General features: G+C 47.2%; 1 protein-coding gene across 3 annotated transcripts in view; it reads right to left on the bottom strand.

Moving 5' to 3' along the window:
• Window positions 1-20,169, bottom strand: part of Mettl24 (methyltransferase like 24) — a 119,732-nt gene that overhangs the window by 63,378 nt on the left and 36,185 nt on the right. For 2 of the 3 annotated variants that reach the window (XM_005363557.3, XM_026787322.1), the window contains exons 2-3: window positions 11,811-11,909; window positions 4,471-4,610 (exon numbers count right to left, since the gene is read on the bottom strand). In XM_005363557.3, the coding sequence (XP_005363614.1) occupies window positions 4,471-4,610; window positions 11,811-11,909 (239 nt within the window). Of the gene's footprint in view, window positions 1-4,470; window positions 4,611-11,810; window positions 11,910-20,169 lie in introns of those variants that run through there. The other variant, XM_026787323.1, reaches the window with a different exon arrangement.

Below are 20,169 nucleotides of genomic sequence, written 5' to 3'. Positions count from 1 at the left end.
AAGAACCTGCTTCAATGAGGGGGGGAGGGAGAGAGGAGGGAGGGAGGGAGGGAAGGAGGGAGGGAGGGAGGTTCTCAGAGGATAGAGGAAAATATTTTATAACTATTGATTCTTGTATTAGTAACATTGCATGAAACTCCAAAGTTTCATTTAAAACATGAAGCCAGGCATGCTGGTATATGCCTGCATGTGCTCAAGAGGTACTCGAGGAAGGAGGATTTTTGTGAGTTTGGGGCTAGCTTGGTCTGCAAAGGGTGTTCCAGAACCGCCAAGGCTACACAGTGAAACCCTACCTTAAAAACAAACAAAATCCATATATTTTCAAGACAGTGTCATTCCCAAAGCAATGAAATGGATTTTAGGGAACACTCACACACACTTCCTCTTCTTACAGATAAAGCATATATATTAAACATTTCATAAACCGCTATACGGTGCATCTATGGTATTACCAGACCACAGCTGGGTGATCAGGGAGAAACTATCTAGAGACATCAAGGACCTTCCCCATTCATTATATCCTGTGCTAACACTGCTCCTGTTGCCTTCATTCAAGCTCTTGGGAAGCAAACATATTTGTCTCTGATTTTCATTCATTCTTCTTGAAATGCTCCCAGCCACACTGAAGGCTTTCTGACTAAAACACTGGCTCGAGTTGCCTCACCATGTGTGACTTAGGGAATCTTCCGTCTTACACCAAGAAACCATGTCTTGAAACCGAATAGCAAAATGTAACGCCGAGCAGGAGGGGATGAGGACGGGGGGCCTCTTCCGTGTTTGTCTCGTCTTCCTATCCATGCACCCCTAAAACACAGCTCTGCCAGGAGAGTGAACGAGGAGACTTCTCTCTCTGCTCCACTCACCCTCTATCCCCCCACCATATCTGGACAGTCCCCTCACCGCTGTCTATATTGGAAGACTTACCGGGAAGAGCCTGTCTGAAATTGTTTTGTTTTTGTTTTGTTTGTCACCTTGGCTATCTTGGAACTCTGTAGACCAGGCTGACCTTGAACTCAGAGATCCTCCTGCCTCTGCCTCCCAAGTGCTGGGATTAAAGGTGTGCGCCAACAGACCTGGCTGCCTGCGTGAAGTGGTAAAATATGCACATACTATCCTCCGAGCCCAGGGTCTTTTCTTACTTTTCAATTTCTCTTCTTTTTCTTCCCTTCAACATTTGCCTTCCTCTCTTGTCCCTTCCTGTATGTTCACTGGTCTCCTCTACACCATTTGAAAAGTGAAAAACTGAGCTTAAGTTTTGATAGAATAGATTGTAGCAGTCAGATAAATGTCTTTTTACATCTACCGTGGAATAGGAGTCTTTGACTCCCAACAGAGAAATGGCAGCTCGGGGAGAGACAGTCAGACACCACCTGGGTCAGTTACAAGGGTGGAGGAGACAGGACTGGGCAGATCAGACACGGGGCCTTCAACCTTTGTCGTCTCATATCTGAATTGCCAGGCCTGGGTCCCCCAGTCGCATCTGCACATTTGGTTTGCTTGGGAATCACTGGGCCCAGCAGACGCACAGTTTTGCTATTGTCTTCTCAGGAGCTCACACATATACTTGTACGTAGAGGCCACAGATTCTCCGTCCATCCTCCCACTACCGCACAGCTGCCCCAGCTCTCCCAGACACTGGTAACCCAGGGCCAAGGCTCCCTTCAGTGGTTCCTGGTTTCAGAACCACGACTTGTGTACCTCCTCTCACTCAGCATCTCTTGAGAAGGCAAACGGCAATCTACTTGTCCTCAACAAACAGTTCGTCAGAACAGAAGGGGCATCTAGATCCCAGACCCAAAGTCATGGCCTAACCATCATCCTCACCCATTGCCCGTAATCCAAGTTTTATGATTTGCTATCACAAACCCTTTCTTTAGATTCAAGTGTCCTAGCATTTCTTTTCTTTTTCCTTGTTTCTTTGTGAGTGTTTGTTTTGGTTTCGGAGTTGTTTGTTTGATTGTGTTTTATTTTGTTTTGTTTTTGGGGACAGGGTCTCACTGTGGTCAAGGACCGACTGACCTCCAGTTCACAAAGATCCACCTGCCTCTGCCCCCGAGTGCTTAGATTAAAGGTGTGCGCCATCAGGCTCGGCTAGATTGCAGTTTGTAATGAAAGCTTTCGTGTTTTCTCATCAAATATTGACCCTATAATCTATTCATTTCTGTTTCCAGTGTAATTCAGAAGTTCTCATTTGCTATTTTGCAGAGCTGATTTTGAATGTAAATGAAAGAAAATCAATCTTTTTCTCCCTGTAATAATCTGAAACCTGGCTGCAGAGCCATCTTATCGAACAGCTTGGAAGCATAAGAGGGGGAGGATTTCAAAGCATCTCCTAAATCACTTCCCAAGTTTTCTTTTATTCAGTTATATCCTTAAATGAATTTGTTGTGGAACATAAAATGCTAAGCAGGACGTAAAGTTTGGAACCAGGAAATGGGATCAAGATGGCATTGCCAATTTGCATGCTACACGATGCAATTATTTTTTGACCTACTTTCACAAAATTTTAATGTGACATAAAATAAACGCCGCTGTCATGACTTAGCATCCTTCCTATGTTCTTGAAGCATAGCTGGGGCCTTCCAAGAAAAGCTCAGTTCTAACCAATGGGCTGCGCAGCTCCTGTCTGACTTAAGAACCATTCAACACACAGCCTGTGTCCCCTTCTTAAGACACTCGAGACAGCCAACGCCATCATGCCAAGCGGCACTCGGAGACACCTGCACTATGTCTTCACTTGACTCATGTATGAGTATATTAATTAACTTCTTACTTTTATTTGAATTCTTCTTTTGTTTTATAAAAATCCACAATGACTTGTAATCCTTTATTTTGGACCCAGGATCTCACAACCCAGGTTGGCCTTGACCTCATTCTATAGCGGAGGGTGACTTTGAACTTCCGATTCTCCTGCCTCTACCTCCTGAGCGGTGGGATAGGTAATGAATGCCACCGTTTTGTGGTGCTGAGAATCAAGGCCAGGGCCACATGCACGTGGGCCAACAGTCTACCCACAGAGCTACACCCCTGCCCACAGACTGCTTCTAGCAGTTTGAAAGCAATAACCAGCTCCTTTGGGGAGGTCCCCACAACACCCCGGCGCCTGTCCCTACCCACGACCACAGAGTCCAGCAGATGTCTAAATGTGGACAGTCGGATGAAGTAAGGGAAACCTATAGCCAAGAGGCAGGCATGTGTGACATTGTTTAGGATCTTAACTGCTTTCAAAAATACTACCGTGGTCTAACCTGAGAACCTACTTGGCTTCTAAATAGTCTCCTGAGCAGAATGTTCCAGATAGAAATAATTCTCTCCTCTTCATTTTGAGATGTATCATTTTGTCCTGGTTGTTTGCTCTGTTTGGTCCTTTTTTTTTAATGAGCTTTGTTTTATTTTTGTCAACTTGGCACGAGCTAGAGTTGTCTAAGGGAGGGCACCACAGATGAGGAAAAGCCTCCCTAGGAACAGGCTGTAGGCAGGCCTGTGGGACATGTTCTTAATTAATGACTGTTGTGGGAGGACCCAGTCCATGGTGGGCGGTGCCATCCCTGGGCTGATGGTCCTGGGCTCTGCAAGAAAGCAGGCTGAGCAAGCCACGGCAGCACCATAAGCTGCATCCCTCCGTGGCCTCTGCTCCCACCCCTGCCTTGAGTTCCTTCCCTGGCTTCTCTGGGTGAATTGGGATGTGGCCCTGAGAATGTAAATAAACCCTTTCCTCCCCACGGTGCTTTAGGTCATGGTGTTCCATGTGACAGAAATTCAAGACACATTGGTAAGTTCAGGACGGTTTACACAAGTGCTGACAGACTTGGCGAAACAGTCTCGTTAATTTATGCCTATCGTTTTACAGAACCTCTCGAAATCTGTTGATACATCAAGGTCACTTTCAACCTGTAAAACCAAGTTGTGTTTTGGCAAAAATGCACATTTTTTAAAAGACAATTCCCTTAATTTTCTTTTTATCTAAATACAAAACTACACATAGGTTGATCTCTCTCTCTCTCTCTCTCTTTCTCTCTCTCTCTCTCTCTCTCTCTCTCTCTCTCTCTCTCTCTCTCTCTCTCTCTCACACACACACACACACACACACAGTAGTGGTTCTAATTGGTCTTAGCTCATTCATAACTGCGTGTAGTATTCGCGGCACGCTTTTCCTTGATACAACCGTTGACATTTCTCTCTCTCTCTAACAAAGGTGCTCTAAGTCACACTGGACGCCTCTGCTTTCTCCAAGGGGACCGTCCTGGTGCTGAAAACTGAAGCTGCTGTCTTGCTAGCGGGACGGGAGGCAAGGTGGCTCCTGCCAAGGCACCCTGAGTTAGTGATATACACAGCAGGCCAGCCTGCAGCTGAGGCACGAGACAGATCCCATCACCTGCACACACTGCCCCCACCACCCCATATCACTGAAAAGGCCTTGGCTGCTTGCGTGAATGTCTGTGCTCTCCTCAGCTATAAAACATGTCTTACCCTAAGGAGTAGAGGCGGCACCGCTTGCTGCGGATTTGATGAGCTAAGCCAAACCTGTCATCAAGACACACCAGCCAGGGCTTCGTTGCGGGGCTGGAATCAGTAGCCAAGCTGTCTGTACCCATGTGATCGCATGCAATCTGTAAGGATTGGAAATCAATGTGAATAATTTAAAATGCAGGACGATGAATGGCAGGTAGAGACTTAACTGCTTTCCCCACTCCTGGGAACAGTGACGGGAGAGTTATGTCCTCCGCTGCTAACTACTCTCCTCCCCCAGGGAACCACAAGAGCGCTGGAAAATGTTCAGAGGCATTCCAATTACATGCCGGATAAGAAACAACCTCATGAAGACTCAGTGAGGGCCTGAAGGGAAATGGGCTGCAGAAGCCAGCTGCCCGGACGGGAAGGAAGAGGGTCAGAGGGCTGTGCATCTGGGGTGAGCAGAAGTTGACAGAGGAGCAGATGCAGAAGGGTGTCTTTCTGAGAACTGGGCATGTGGCTACCGCATGAGTGTGACACAGTGCTTAGTAAGATGGTCACTAGGTCACCTGTGCCTTATTCCAGAGAGGTAAGGTGGGCCCACCGAGGCCAGAAACGTAACCTGTGCTATCCAGGTTCAGAGCTGATCCCGGGACGAGTGAAGTGTCTGCTGAGAAGACAGGATTCTTGGTGATACTCTTTAGTGAGATAATTATTCTAATAATAATCTCTAACCAGCTGTCTCCCGGGAGAGAAGAGCTAGAGCCCTGGAGCAGAAAGGCTGCCCAGCTAACCCAAGCTCTTCTCCGAATGCATGCATCAAAATTAGAGACGGAAACCAAAGGGAATGCTGTTGGAGTTAAGCAGAAAGAAGCCTAATTCCGGTGCACAGTAAGGGAGGATGGCTTGAGTTGAAGGCTCGTACTGTTCATGACCGAGGCTGATGGAATAGAAGAAAGCAGTTATGAGTCCCAGACATTGGCCTTACTGAGTGAGCAAAAGGCCCTCTCCTCCTCATCCCCCCAAACTCTCTGGAGCATTCACATCTGAGACAATAGATCCCTCCAGATACAAAGGAGCTCAGGGGCTCACTGCTTCTGTTCATGGGAAAACCATAGCAGGTGATTTTTTTTCTTCTTGAGAAGATATTCTAGGGCTGGCAAGATGGCTCGGTGTGTTAAGAAATTGCAGCAATATTCTCAGCAATGGCTTGAGTCCTTTAACTGCAATGGTGTCTGTAACTCCAGCACTCAGGAGCAGAGACATGTGGATCCTGGGGCCTCCATGGCCAGTCTAGCTGAATCGTGAGCTCCAGGTTTGATAAAAGACCCTGTCTCAATAACTAAATAAAATTAAAAGATGGGAAGCAATGGAAGAAGGTATTTGGTGCTTATCTCCGCCTCCATGTGACACATATAGCCAACATGCAGCATGCGCACGGACTGGCACATGCGCACACATCCCCAAATACAATTACAACTAAAAACTGGACTAGAGTGATGTCTTGGTGGTGAAGAGCACTGGCTGCTCTTCCAGAGGATCAGGGTTTGATTCCCAGCACCCACACGACGGCTCATGATTGTAAACCCAGTTCTAGAGGATCCAGTGCTCTCTTCTGACCTTGGTGGGTACTGCACACACACAGTGCACAGACATATACAGGTAAACACTCGAACACATAAATAAAAACAAGTTAAACATCAAAATAAATAAGCAAGAGTACAAACAACCAGGTGTGTGGCACACGCTTGTCATTTCAGCGCTGAGGATGTAGAGGAAACACTCAGAGTTCAAGGCTTCCTTGGATACATAAGGAGTTCGAGGGCAGCTTAAGTTGCATGAGATCTGGCCTCAAAAAAGCAACAAGAAAACCACAAAACATCATTCGCTTTTCTTCCCGTTCGGCCCAGTGTCTTTCCATCTCTCTGTCTCTAACCACTGTTCAAAGGGGAAATTAGTTCCGGGAAACTGAGTACTCTCTCAAGCAACGACTACAGAACACGTGTTAACATAAACATGCCAGCTTGTAGAGTTCGTCGGCTACTGTTTGGCCAGAGAGAAATGTACTTCCTGTCTCTGTCTGCCCACCTGCTCTTCCTCACCCACCCAGGGACAGGGAAGTGCCAATCTAATTGGCCAGAGCTGATCTACTGACGGGAAAAGGGCTGTGTCTTGAACCGGGGCACACGGTACTCTACCCTGCGCCTCCTCAGAAGGCTGGTTCCACCAAGGCACTTCTGTGGGTCCCAGGCTGCCTAAGCCTGAGCCTTTTGCTCCAGGGCAGTGCCCTGCTCTGAGGATTGGACACTTCTCCCTACAACCTTCCACGGTGGCACACGGGATACATTCCTATTGCCTTTCTGGTGGCATCCAAAGTCTACTCTGGCCTCTTCCATAACATTGCATGAGGGGTGGGTCGCTGCTACGGAATCTCCTAGAGGTTAGTTTGCAGTAAAAATCAGGTTCTGGGTTCCACTCTAGGGACACAAGGTGTCATGACCCCAGGGAACTCACAGTCTAAGGAGCTATGCAGTGGGCCCTTAGGCAGGTGCTCCTTTGAGCTTCCTGGAGGGTTTGACCTTTTGGAAAGTCCCCGGAAAAGGACCCAACATAATCTCCTCAACTGTACCTTAGAAAGTGAATGAAAGTGAATGAACCTGGGCCAGAGTTCTCAAGCAAAACCAGCATCCAGCTTTGACCCCTCACAAAGAACGGAGAAGTTGGCACCACCAGTTAACCAAAGGTCTCTCAAAGGAAGGAACTCAGGGCCCAAGTCAGGGTTACTGTGCAGTGGCGCCTGCTGAGCCTGAGCCATAGCCATAGCCATAGCCATAGCCATGGTCTTGGGTCTTCTCTGTTACCATAGCGCTGTCTCTAATCGCGACTCTTTTCTTATTCTAAGATTTCATCCTACGCCAATATTCTACAATCAGAGAGACACTCTTTTCCACCCCGCTTCCTCTCTTAGCTAAAACATACAGTACAGGAATTATCCAGTTTTAACCATTCATTAACCATCTTATTGATAAGCATTTTTTTCTTTTGGAAAATAACTAGAAGTCGTCCGTAAAATCTGCCCTAAAAAATTAATTAAATATTGATTTTTTTCAAAGTTTCTGGTTAAGATTTATAGCCAAGGTTTCAATAAAGTCTCTTGCAAGCAGAATAATTGAGGAGAGCAACTGCAAGCTCAGCCCCAGCCGAGGTAATTACACCCTCTGCCTGCCTAATTCCCCTTGTAATTTCAGCCGTATAAAGTGAATTAGGTCTGGACAAAGGCAAACAAACTCCAGGGGGAAAAATGTTTTGTGAAATGATTTTTATTTATTTAGCTTAAAGGGATCTAATTCCTTTCCATTTTATTTTGCATCCCAAAAGTGTGAATAGCAATTCTACCAACCAATGAGTAGAATGTGGGGGGAAAAAGAGTCCTTAGAATTTGGGGAATTTGGGCAAGAAATCCCGAAAAATTAAATGTGTTTTTATATGTTTATATTATTTTGAAAAGCTCAAAGGCAGAATTGAAAATTTTGTTCTCTGCCCACCCCTCTGCATGTGTTTGTGTGTGTGAGAGAGAGAAAAGAAGAGAGAGAGAGAGAGAGAGAGAGAGAGAGAGAGAGAGCACAAACACAAGGCATACTATTGATATAATGTTGCAAAGCTATAATCTGGGTCTCCAGGTCTCCAGAGTCTGACTTCTTGGATATTTTTACACGTAGATGTGTAGATAATTGGATAAGTAACAGATTACAGATGGGCAGTAACTGATAGAAAACGAGAATTTAAAACATTTTTCTTTCTTCTTTAGAACAGCCACTGCTGCTTAGATGAACTCAGTGCTGAGATGCTTGTTTCCTGAAGCATATGGTATGGGGGCTGCCATACAGAGTTGGCTTGGAAGCTTTCCATCAGCACAGGCAAGTGCTTTGGAGTTAACCATTTCCTGTTAGCAGCTAGCTCTGTTATTGACTGCAGGGCCTGTTGTCATCAGGGCCTCCTATATCAAGAAAAACAACATTGCTAATCAAACTGGGCCTGACATCCTGTATACTCTAGTCAAATAGTGTATCCTCTTGTGTTCCACAAAAAAATAAATAAATAAAATTATAGGAGCCCTAATTATGCCACCCCAGTCATTGCAGAGAACAGGGCACCACACCCATGGCTGTCTAATGCCCATCCAGGTCATCACTATGCACAGGGCACCACACCCATGCTGTCTGATGCCCACTTACGTGCTCGCCCTCAGTTAGATGCCCCTCACGTCCTACTTAGCATTACAGAGGGGCATTTTATTAAGGCTTGAAATCTCAGAGCCCAGACCACCCTAGGCAGGTGATCAACAAACGCCTTTTGTACCGACACATGGAAACCTCAGCCGTGAACTTATCCAGTGCTGTGCCTGACTGTGTCAGCTTGAACATAGATTTGAGGGATATTTTTTAAGCAGCATAAGAAGCTGGGGGAGGAATTCACTTAGTGACTCACGGCTGCTAACTGCAAATGTTAGGCAGCGATGGCTTTCATATTCTGCAAGTTTTGCAGGCTTCCATTGTTAAGACGCTTTCTAAATGAGGCATAAGTCACAAAAGCATCCCCACAGCTCCTCACTGCGCAGAGAAGGGGCGGGAGCGATGGTTAGTCAAAGGATCTGATGACATCCGTGTCATCCATGACGGCTCCCACCTGGAAGCCATCAGAGCCCAGAGCTTCACCTGGATAAATGGCTCCTGATTACAAAACCATTGTGCGGTCTGCAATCCTTCACATTTTCTGAAGGCTGAAAAGCCTTCCACTGAGTTTGGAAGGGACTCGGGACATCTCATTTCAAAATATTCCCAACTGGTACAATCATCACGTCAAGCTTCAGCCACTCAGGAACCGTAACTTCAGAGAGAACCGTTGGCCAGATTCTTCCTATATGTAATAAGCTATACAGATTCTTTTGGGTGGGGTGGCCTTCCCATACAAAGATTGAAATATAGACTTGATTTCCCCGGGCCATTGGAATCGCAGTAAGACCAAAGAAACAAACTTCAAAGTCAATTTCATCAGCCTCCAGCCCCCAGGTTCACCGGCCCCAGCCCACCCCACCGAGGTCCCCATCACAGATCTCCTGGCAGTTAGAGTTGACTGACTGAGTCTGGAGGTCCATCTGTGCTTTTGTTCCTCCACAAGTTCATTTTCCTTCATCTGAAAAGTGTGAAAGCATCACGCTCTGGCCATTTCTCAGGACGTCACTGCCTTATGAAGACTCCCAGGAAGTTCAGCAGAAACGCCGTCACTTTGCTCTTAACTCTTGGGTTCATTAGGATCCCGGATCCAGATGAAGAGCCCGCATCACCCCGTGGTGGAGTCTTTCTTCTACAGCTTCAAATGCCAGGTCTCGAATATGGCACGTCTCAAGCTGTCAGTGATTATACAACCACTCATTTCTGGGTTCCTCAAGGCCGAGGCTTTAGGCCCAATGCCTGCCAAATTCCCTGGCCACATAGCTGCTCAGAAATACTAGGCTAGTAGCAACCCTGACCTACTTTCTCTACAACACTCAGCCACAGGGGAAATCTGGGAGGCATTTGGTCTAACCTCATGCTTTTCAGAATAGCGGCATTTGGTCTAACCTCACACTTTTCAGGATCAGAATGGTGACAACCATCAAAGCAAAGTCAGCTGTCCAGGTTCCAGGGCTAGCCCACATCACATAAGAACATGTTTCCTTTTTCTTTTTCTAGACTTTCCCCCCTCCTCATGGCTCATGAAAAAGATACAAGAGAAGTCTGAAATGATCACTGAATGACCCAATGCATCTCCTAAGTAAAGACCCCTTCTGTAAGTTGTAGAACATTAACCTAAAATACATGTAAGATGGAATTTGGAGGCTCACACTCAATAAATTAATTTTGGAGGATGGAGCTCATCATTTTCAAATTCAGTTTATATATTAAATATCTCTAGTTTTTCTTCAGGCTGTTAAGAGCATTTTTAAGTTATAATTAAGAGATTTCGTCTCCTATCCCCCATGTAAAGCCAAATTATAAAATTAAAATTTCAGTCCTTTAATTAAGCCTGTGTAAGGTCACCCAATTAATTTGAAGCAGCTAAATATGATAAATTTCTGTAAATCACAGGGACTGATTTATCATTCTATCAACCACAATTAATTCTGTGGGTTTTTATTTCCATGTTTGGGTGGCAAGTATTAAAATTCCTATGTGTGTCTGATTGCATCAAGTCGGAAATAAGATTTGTAACCTGAACTTGTCTCCCTGCAGCTCTGGAAACGAGCCAGGGACAATGGCACATACCTGTCTGTGAGTGCAGCACTCAGAAGGGGTTCGAGGCTAGCCGGGGCTGCAGAACAAGAGCCTCTCTCAAAGGAAGGTAGGAGAAACCAGACTATTCTTTCCCATCCTTTCTAAGGGGCTTCGCTGCCAGTGAGGCTCAGTACAGTGTTAAGGGACCGTGGATGTAACAGTACAGTGGATTTATGGATATAAGCATCCAAGGCCTCTCTCTCCATTACTCCTGCCCCGGGAGCATCCTACAGTGAACCTGTGCTCAGTTCCCAGGCTCGAAATGTCCTACATTCTGCCACCTCTCAGTCTAGGTGAGGTAAGCATCCTCAGGCTCATTTCCTCTTACGTCTGTCTTTTCTCTCGGAGCAGGCAACATGAGAGTGAGCCTTCGGATTAACGTGTCAAGAGCCCTGGTGTCTCTTTAATGAACATTCTCCTGCCTTCCCAGAGCCCCTGACTGCCTCACTCCTGGAGCTGGGCAAGAGCTGCCACTGTGTGTTAAGCCACTAATAAAGGCCCTATTCAGTAATGACTTGGGGCCCTCCAAGGAGAAGGGAGTGAGCACTGGAGTCATTAACTTCTTGTAGTGCCTCTCAGAGCCTCTGACTTCCTCGCCCTTCATGGCCTGGCTGCCAAGTGCCCGTGGCTGGGAAGCACATAGGCGTATGCTTCCAAGTGGGAAAGGAGCTGAACCTCCAGACGATGGCTCTGCTTTGTGACACGCTTGACTGCCTACTCACAGGGACAAATCTGTCTCTCCCAGTGGTTTTCGAAAGCAGTTTTCTAAAGTGACTCTTTAAAACACTCGAGGATGAGTCATTAGAACATTCCAGGTTGATGAGAAGCCATGAAGAAAGGAAGAAAATGACAGCAAATGGAAGCCATTTTCTCTGCCTCCACAGAATGGGGGAAATGGAGTAGCAGCACTCAGAACCCGGGACCCCTACCCTGTTCCTGTCAGGAGGTCCTCACAATCTCCTGGCCCTAGAGGACAAACTTCTTGCAGGGGTTGCTCAGTACCTTTGACGTTATTCCCAAATCCATTTCATCTTAAAACCCAACCTGAGTGGTGCTGATGTAGCTCAGGAACCTTGAGGCTTCTTCATCCAGGGACTGAGCAGGGCCTGCCCAAGGCTGAAGCTCTATGTGCCACCGGGGACCCTGTGAGGGACAGAGAACATAGTCAGAGTGTAAAGATTGGGGCTCTGCGCCATGCAGGAGGAATATTGGGGCCAGGCGACCAGCATGTGGACACAGAGCCGCTGTCATTTAAGGCCATCTAAGCCACAGGAGGGCATTGTAAGAAAGTCCAGGGTCCAAGTCAAGCAGCTGGTGACAACGACCCCTGGGGACTGTCTGATCATAGACAAACACCAGCTGACTCCATCTGATGGTACCTTAACTGTGGCAGAGTACCCATGACACCACTTCTCATGCAGAGGGAAAGGTCCTTAGCATTTACTGATTTCTAAGGTTAGAACTTTAAGGTTCTGCTTCCTAAAGGGCAGTTCTGGGGTTCACAGCACCACCAAGCTAAAGTGTTAACCACATGGAGAAGAAACACACAGGTCACCTTCCCTAGCACTGGGAAAGATGGACAGTAGCACCTTCCCCTGAGCTCATGTCGGGGGGACAAGGATGCTGAACTGTGGAGGGTGGCTTTCTATTCGGGGTGGCAGCCTATACCTGTCCGCAGAGGACTTGACTACTTCCAGTACTAGGTGGTTAGTGGTGATCCTGAGCCTCAGTTACAGCAAGGGTGGGTGACGGAAAGGCTAGTAAGGCAGCAGTCTGGGAGAAACACAAGTGGGAACGGCTGTGGGGAAAAGGAAGCTTTAGTAAGAAGTCTTTGCTGAAGCTCATAGCTCCTGTCTCAGAGGGTCACCATTTGGAGACCTCCAAATAACTTCATGATTCCAAATGGAGACAAGGATCCAGAGAGACTTCTAGGGTCATAGCACAGGGGTTCCTGCAAGATAGTCAGGGTGGCCCCAAGCTCATTGCATGGTGAGGAAGGGTCACAGGAAGGCCTTAGGACCAGAGAAGAATACCATTATATACATGCATGACTCTCCAGGTAGAGACTGTGGCAAGAGCTGTCACTACCACCACCCCAACCAAGAGAAACATTTGAAAAAGTCATGAGACACATTAACACAAATATGATTGTCTTCCTTAGATGGGTCGGCCTAGGGGACTCTAGATGAAATTGAAAATGAGAAGGAGCAAGGTAAGCAGGGTCGTCAGCGTGAAGCAGATTTCTGGGTTTAGAAGAGCAGCTTCCTTCTGTGTGAGCATCTGAGATACATGTAAACACTTTGTAAGTGATGAAATACTGGCCAGGGTTGGACCGTATTAAATGTTTATCGTTGCACAGCCCACAGGCTCAGCAGCTCCCCGGCAGACCGTCCCATCCTGAAGCTTAAGATCATGAAGTTGCTCAAGAGTGAACCAGCTGCTCTGATCTCCTGCAGGCTGCCTCTTTCTCGGGGATCCGTTTGAGAGACTTTGGCCTCTGAAGGCTTAGCAGGGTGTTGCTTAGTTTATCATCCTGCTGACTTTTTCCTGAAAACCCTTGGTGGTTTTTCAGAGTCCTCACCAATGATGTATCCACTCAACAGGGCATGGTGGCATTCATCTGTAATCTCAACACTGGCCCATGCTGAGGCAGGAAGATAGCACACCCCAGATTACTGTGATGGTTAATTTCAATTGTCAGCTTGATGAGGTCTTGGACTATGGCTGCTGGGCTTCCGGGCATACCTGTGTGTGGTTATCTTGGTTAGACCAAGATGGGAGGACCAGCCTGCCCTGTGTCGCACGATTTGCAAGGCTGTGGTCGCTGAGTGCATAAAACGAAGAAGGGGCTCTGAAGACAGCTTTCATTGCTGTCTGCTTCTTGACTATGCACGCCATGTGTTCCGGGGCTTTCATCCCCTGCTGCTGTGACTTTCCCACCATAATGGTCTGTCATCTCGAACCATGCACCAAAATAAACCCTTAAGCTGCTCTTGCCAGATTATTTTACCAGAGCAGCAGGAAAGAGACTAAAACAGCTGAGTAGGGGGGAATGTAGCCAGTCCGTTCAGCGAGGCGCCTTTGCTGAGGACAGCCCTGTCTTGTAGCTGTTGTTACCCTGTGAAGGTGGAGCAGAGAACCTCAAGGAACTCTAGCTAAGCTACCTTCCACCCCTCATTGATGTTCTCTTTTTAGATGCTGATAACCATCCATTCAATCAGTATTTATCAAGCACCAGCATGGACCAGGCAAGGATAAATGTTGCCTGTGTCACATTCTTTTTTGAATGGAGGAGACAGAGCGCTTTCAGCGGTCTCTTCTGGAGCATTCACTTGCAAGAATGCAAGAAAGACAAACATCCATCAACTTTGTCAAGTACGTGTCTTGGGAAAACAGCAGCCAGGGCCTCAGCAGGACACTGGGAGCCTGTGCACTGAGGAACTGAAGAGGATTTCTCAGGGAGGCTGTTTACAAACGTGTGGGCAGGGTTTAAGGACGCATAGGAAAAACTGTGATGCCTATGACTCGCATGCCGTGGAACAATCTCGGTACACCGCAAATATGAAAACCGGGCTGACTGATAGGCAGGCTGGATTTTCAGGGCAGGGAGAAAGTTGGGAGGAAGAGCGGAGTCTGAGGATTTCCAAACCAGATTAAGAAGAAGCCACAGTGGACGTTCATAAACAAGGTAAATGAGCCTTGGGACAGCACAGAGATGAATAGAAACGGGGTAATTTAAGTTGTAAGAGTTGGCTGGAGACAAGCCTAAGAGATCGGCTGAGCATTTATAATTAATAATGAGTCTCTGAATGGTTATTTGGGAGTGGCTGCCAAGACACAAAGCAACTCTGCCTCTACTGGTGACACCAGAGAACCCCCTGGGGAATAAATGGTATGAGACCGACCGTCTGTAAGAGAGGAACACAGTCGATCCTTTTACAGAAGCCACCTTGTCGGACCCGTCCTCCAGTCTCCTGCCTCCTATTCTCCAAATCCACAGGGAAGGAAACTGAGGCTGGCCCCTGCAGGGAGTCCCCACTGCCCCCAGGGGTCCAAGCTGGTGCAGTACAGTGGAGGAGACACAGAAGCAAGATTTGAGCAAAGAGTCATTCATTCTTTGCTCATTCGTTCTGTGAGCATTTGTGCCTCTCACGCCAGGCTCTTTGCTCCGATTCAATGCAGGGCACAGCTGTGTCACACAACAAATGCTAGGAGTTCTCTACGGTGTATAATAGGGGCGCGAGGAACTGGGGTCCTTGAGGACTGTCCACGACCAATGCACAGAAATGCGGATGCGGATAGTGGGGAAGGGTTGCTACGGCTACAAGCCCCCCAAACACAGCAATGGCTTTCTAGAACTGTTAAAGAAATATATTCAACCCAGCAGCAACGTTGAGCCCAGGCTAGCACCCTGGAGTGACTCTGCACATCAGTAACTACGAATCCCTCTGGTTACATGTAGGCTCATCTTTCTGCAACCTGATACTTCTCATTTCCAGATAAATGTTGACCACAAAGAAGCTAAACACGGCTGTGCTGGTGGATAATGTAACTCGAGGAATCTCAGATGGAGGGCTAATAGAGACAGACCACGATAAAAAGCCCTCAGAGGTGCTCCGGCTTGCTGCTTTGGTTCTGCTGTTTAAAAAACATTTCACATAAAGCAATGTTCTTATTGGAATCAATCTGACAGCAGGTCGTGATTGTTTCCCCATGGAAACCACTAGCTTTTATCATCTCTTTCAATTATCATTTGTCTTAATTCTCCACTGCACACGTCAACATAATGTCCTTCCCAAATTCCCACAAACAGAATTCTATGAGCACCTTCAAATACCCCAGCAAGTTTAACAGAAAAGAGTAAAACCCATAATTTTCTTTGAAAAAAAAATGATGATGGTTTCGCTCCACACAATTTCCCAAATGCCAGGGTGCACTGTGTGCCTATTATCCATGTGCCTCAAATATCAAGTGACCATAACAACGCCATCTCCAGCACTCCCAGGTGGTGGGCTTGTGGATTCCCAGACCCATCTGTCCATCAGAGGACTCTCAGGCCGGCAGAGCCCCGCGGCTTAGCGGCAGCTGGCTGGGAGGAGAATCACTTTGTGTCGGTTTGTCCGCTCCCCACTGGCCTGTGTGGAAATGTCAAGTGCAGCTTTACAATGAGTTGTCACACAGAGGACCCCGCCTCCCCACCACCAAGGGAGGGGAACCCCTCTAGGCCTTTGAAATCCACGCTTACTAAGACCCAGGCCTTCCCATGGAGCCAGAATGCCGTGGGGGCGGGGGACGGGGGTGTCTCCTAACACAGAGCTTCTTGGGAGGGCAAGTTTCTGGACTCTTCAGAAACCTGTATGAGACCTTACCTAGCACTTACTCTGGGGTCTGTATTGTGAAAGGGAAGCAAACAGCTTTTTTTACTCAGAACTCCAAACATTAAGGTTCAGGACGGGAGCCGGTCCTCTGCAGAACTAGCTCCCATCACCTCCTGCTATGTTGCAGACATTGGAGGTTCTGCTTTCCAAAGGGTAAGAGCCGATCCCATGCATGCAAGGGGGCTAACTCATGATTGCACCAAGCATAGACGTGAGGTTTGGGGATATTTTTATCGTTTATTATCTCTGCATCACATTATGGTTCTTTAAAAAAAGAAAAAGGAACTGAATCTCTCAAAGCCAGGAAGCTGGATTCTAAGATTTTATTTCTAAAAGATAACGACAAATAATTAAAGCAATCTTTTAAAATTCTTCTTGCCTGCCAGCCTAGACTCATTAATTCAAGACAAAAGCCTCACACTAAAGTGGTTTTAATCAAAAAATAAAAATTTTTTAAGCAGGCCCATCCATGACCTAGAAAAAAAAAATCATCAATGCTGCCTTGCAAATGCTTTCTTTGTCTGGAAATTTAGAATAACAGTTCCCTTCCTCTCAAGCAGTTTCCTCATCCTTACAAATGATCTCATGCAGCCTGTGAGAAAGTTGTCAAACCAAAAACAGGGGCGCCGTGGATGTTGGGGTAGACACCGCTGCACTGTGAGCCGTGGGGTAGATATGATTGCACCGTGAGCCTTGGAGTAAACACGGCTGCACCGTGAGTCGTGGGGTAGACACCGCTGCACCGTGAGCCTTGGGGTAAACACGGCTGCACCGTGAGCCGTGGGGTAGACACCGCTGCACTGTGAGCCGTGGGGTAGGCAGGGCTGCGCTGTGAGCCGTGGGGTAGACACTGCTGCACTGTGAGCCTTGGGGTAAACACGGCTGCACCGTGAGCCTTGGGGTAGATATGATTGCACCGTGAGCCTTGGGGTAAACACGGCTGCACCGTGAGCCGTGGGGTAGACAGGGCTGCGCTGTGAGCCGTGGGGTAGATACGGCTGCTCTGTGAACTTTACTGTATGGCTTCACTCTGTTGCCCAGGCTGGTTTTAAAACTCACTAGCTCATACTAACCTCCAACTTGAGATGCTCCTACCTCGGCTTCCCAAGTGATAAGATATATAAGCATGCACCAGCAGCACAAACAAGTTCTGCCTGAGTTCTTTTTATACTAGGACAGGTAGGGGAAAGAGAACTTGAAGACAAAGCAAACAAAGAGGAGCATCTTATGGGCCCATCCATTCATGTTCAACCCAGTTCCTTTGGAAAGTCACTTGTAATGGGTGATTTAAACAATCAGGAGTTTTGGCCATAATAGAACATTTGGAGTCATCTTTTTATCAATGAACTCCCTAAAGCACATTTCCAAGCCCGTGGAAGGCTTTAGAACCAACCATTTTACACCAGGAGATGTGGCCAACAACGGGTTCTCCGAACCTTGGCTGTGTCCGAGGAAAGGGACCCAGTTGGACATCCTTGATTCAAACTAAACAGAACACGGAACTGAGTGTGTGTTGATATGTTGATCAGGGAAGCCAAGGCTTTCTCAGAGAAACAAACCAAAACAAGTAAAATAGATTTATTTAGCAATTTTGCGGTAATTGAGAGCATCTGTGGGTGGGCAGGGAACAATGACGGAAGGCAGCTGTTTATCCCTCTTCGGAAGAAGGAGAGGGTGACGGGATGGGAGCTGTGGGGGGAGGGGAGCCGTGCAGTGTATCTGGACAGAACATAAATCCAGCCTCGCGGAAGGGTTTGTGGGCACCAGCCCCTACATCCTAGGCTGCCCTTAGACACCAGAGTTTCCAGGACTTCTGTTCCTGTCTTGGTTCTCAGACTCAGGCAGGCCTGACTTAGAAACAGCAAAAAATCGGTCACGTGTCTTGTAGTGATTTCTCACATGCTGGTACCTTATCACAACTTATTGAAAGGAGAGTTGAGTCTCGAGTCTGGGTCAAATGGCTGAGCACACTGTCTCGCCCCTGAGCACAGCAATGAAACCTGGATGGGAGGCAGAGAGACCTCTAAAAGAAGACGAGGAAACACTTGCAGGCAGATCAGGAGGGCCTGGGGAAGGGGGCCTAGAACTCATGGAGTCAAATGTAACCTTTCATTCTTTGCCTTGGTGTGTCCCACTCAGGACTGCTAGCACAGAGAGAAAGCCCAGTGCAGACCTCCCGGTTCAGTCTAAGTGAGGGAAGGCAACTTCTGTTCCCCAGGGAGAACAGGAAATCTTCCCATCCCCCAACTTTCCCAGATCTCCATTCTTGTATCCCAACTCCAAGGCAATCCCACTAAACTGCTGAAAGCGAATGTGGAACCCAAAGGACATTTACTATTCAGAGGAAAAGACTGCTCGTGGTTTGAGCGGAAGCTGTAGCTCCAGAGAGTGGTGTGTCTGTCTCCTGATCCCGTTAGCCCTGGGCTGAGCTTCAGCCATAGGATAAGTGCACCAAAGAAAGCATGGGCAGAGTGTGGCTTCTTAATACCCAAACCTCTGTCTGTTCAGAGAGTCAGAAACCATGGGGAAGTAGGTGACACTAGGGCTACCGGGAAGAAATAGCAGCTGAGGAAATGCCACAGTTGTTTACGAAGACCAGCCCACTCCCAAACTATGCATGCTCAGATCTGACCCAAACTAGCTACTGCGGCACATACCAAGGAGCGGACCTAAAACACTACAGACACATTCCAAACATGACTGACATAAAACTCACCACCCACACAGTTTCCCATCCCAGAACCAATTGCCTGAGCAAGAACAATCTAGAAGGAGAGATGACTCAGTGGTTAGGAGCACTGCCTGCTCTTCCAAAGGTCCTGAGTTCAATTCTCAGCAACCACATGGTGGTTCACAACCATCTGTAGTGGGATCTGGTGCACTCTTGAGGAAGAGACCTGGTCTGTTGTCCTCATCAACTTAGACCATGAAACTCAATATGGACAAGTTCAACAGAAGCGCCATATATGGGGCTGCCCGTGCATGCTTCAGCACTGCCACGGCATAAAGTTCATTTTCATTCAAAAGACTTGCCTTGGCTCACAGGTCTCTGACTTTCAGTCTGGGGACAGTTGGGTCTGTGTTTCTGTGTCTGTGGAATCAGGTGAGGCAGAACACAATGATGGAGAGGCCAGAATGCTCCTCTCATGGTGGCCAAAAAGCAGAGCAAAAGGAAGGGGCCAGGTTAAGACAGTTTTTAAAGACTTGTACCCAGTAACCTACTTTCTCCAAACAGGCCTTACCTCCAAAACATAAGCCATCAGCTTAGGACCCTCAACATATGAACTTGGGAGACACATTCCATATTTAAACCATAATACCATAGAAAACTGGCTAGAACTTCATGCCTGAGCCCACTGAGAGGAGTCCCATACAAAAAATAACATTATTATCCATGGTGTTTAAACCCAGAGGCTTCTTGATTATACTCACAATGTTCAGGATGCAATCCCTAACTACTAAGTATGTGAAGAATCGGAGAACTCCCAGCTGCGATGAGAAAGGACAATCAATGGACTCCAACAAAGGCACAAAACTCAAGGAAATATTTTGACCAAGACTGACAAGCAACAATTATAGAACTCCTTTGCATAAAGCAAAAATATACGCTTCTGAAACCAATGAGAAGGAAAAAAGATGCAGCCAAGGCCTGGGTGCTAAAAAGAATGGACATTTTTGGACTATAAAAATATAGCAACTAGCATAAAATCTCAGTGGATGGACGCAGTGGCAGAAAGAATATGACATAAGAGTCAGTGGGTGCAGATGGAGCAATAGAAAGTAAAACTGAGAGGAAGAAAATGACTGGAGCATTGGATGGAAAGAGCTTGAGGTGGGGACACTGGATCGCCAGTTAGGAGTTTATACTACCCTTGCAGAGGTCCCAAGTTCTGTTTCCAGCACCCGTAATGGGCAGCTTGCAACTGCCTGTATCTCCAGCTCCAGGGAATCCCATGCCTTGAGGGCACTGGCACTCACAACAGAGAGAGAGAGAGAGAGAGAGAGAGAGAGAGAGAGAGAGAGAG

The sequence above is a fragment of the Microtus ochrogaster genome, linkage group LG9 (assembly GCF_000317375.1).
Source record: "Microtus ochrogaster isolate Prairie Vole_2 linkage group LG9, MicOch1.0, whole genome shotgun sequence".
NCBI classification, from domain to species: domain Eukaryota; kingdom Metazoa; phylum Chordata; class Mammalia; order Rodentia; family Cricetidae; genus Microtus; species Microtus ochrogaster.
The sequence above is the reverse complement of the archived record's forward strand: the minus strand, read 5'-3'. Positions and strand labels throughout refer to the sequence as shown.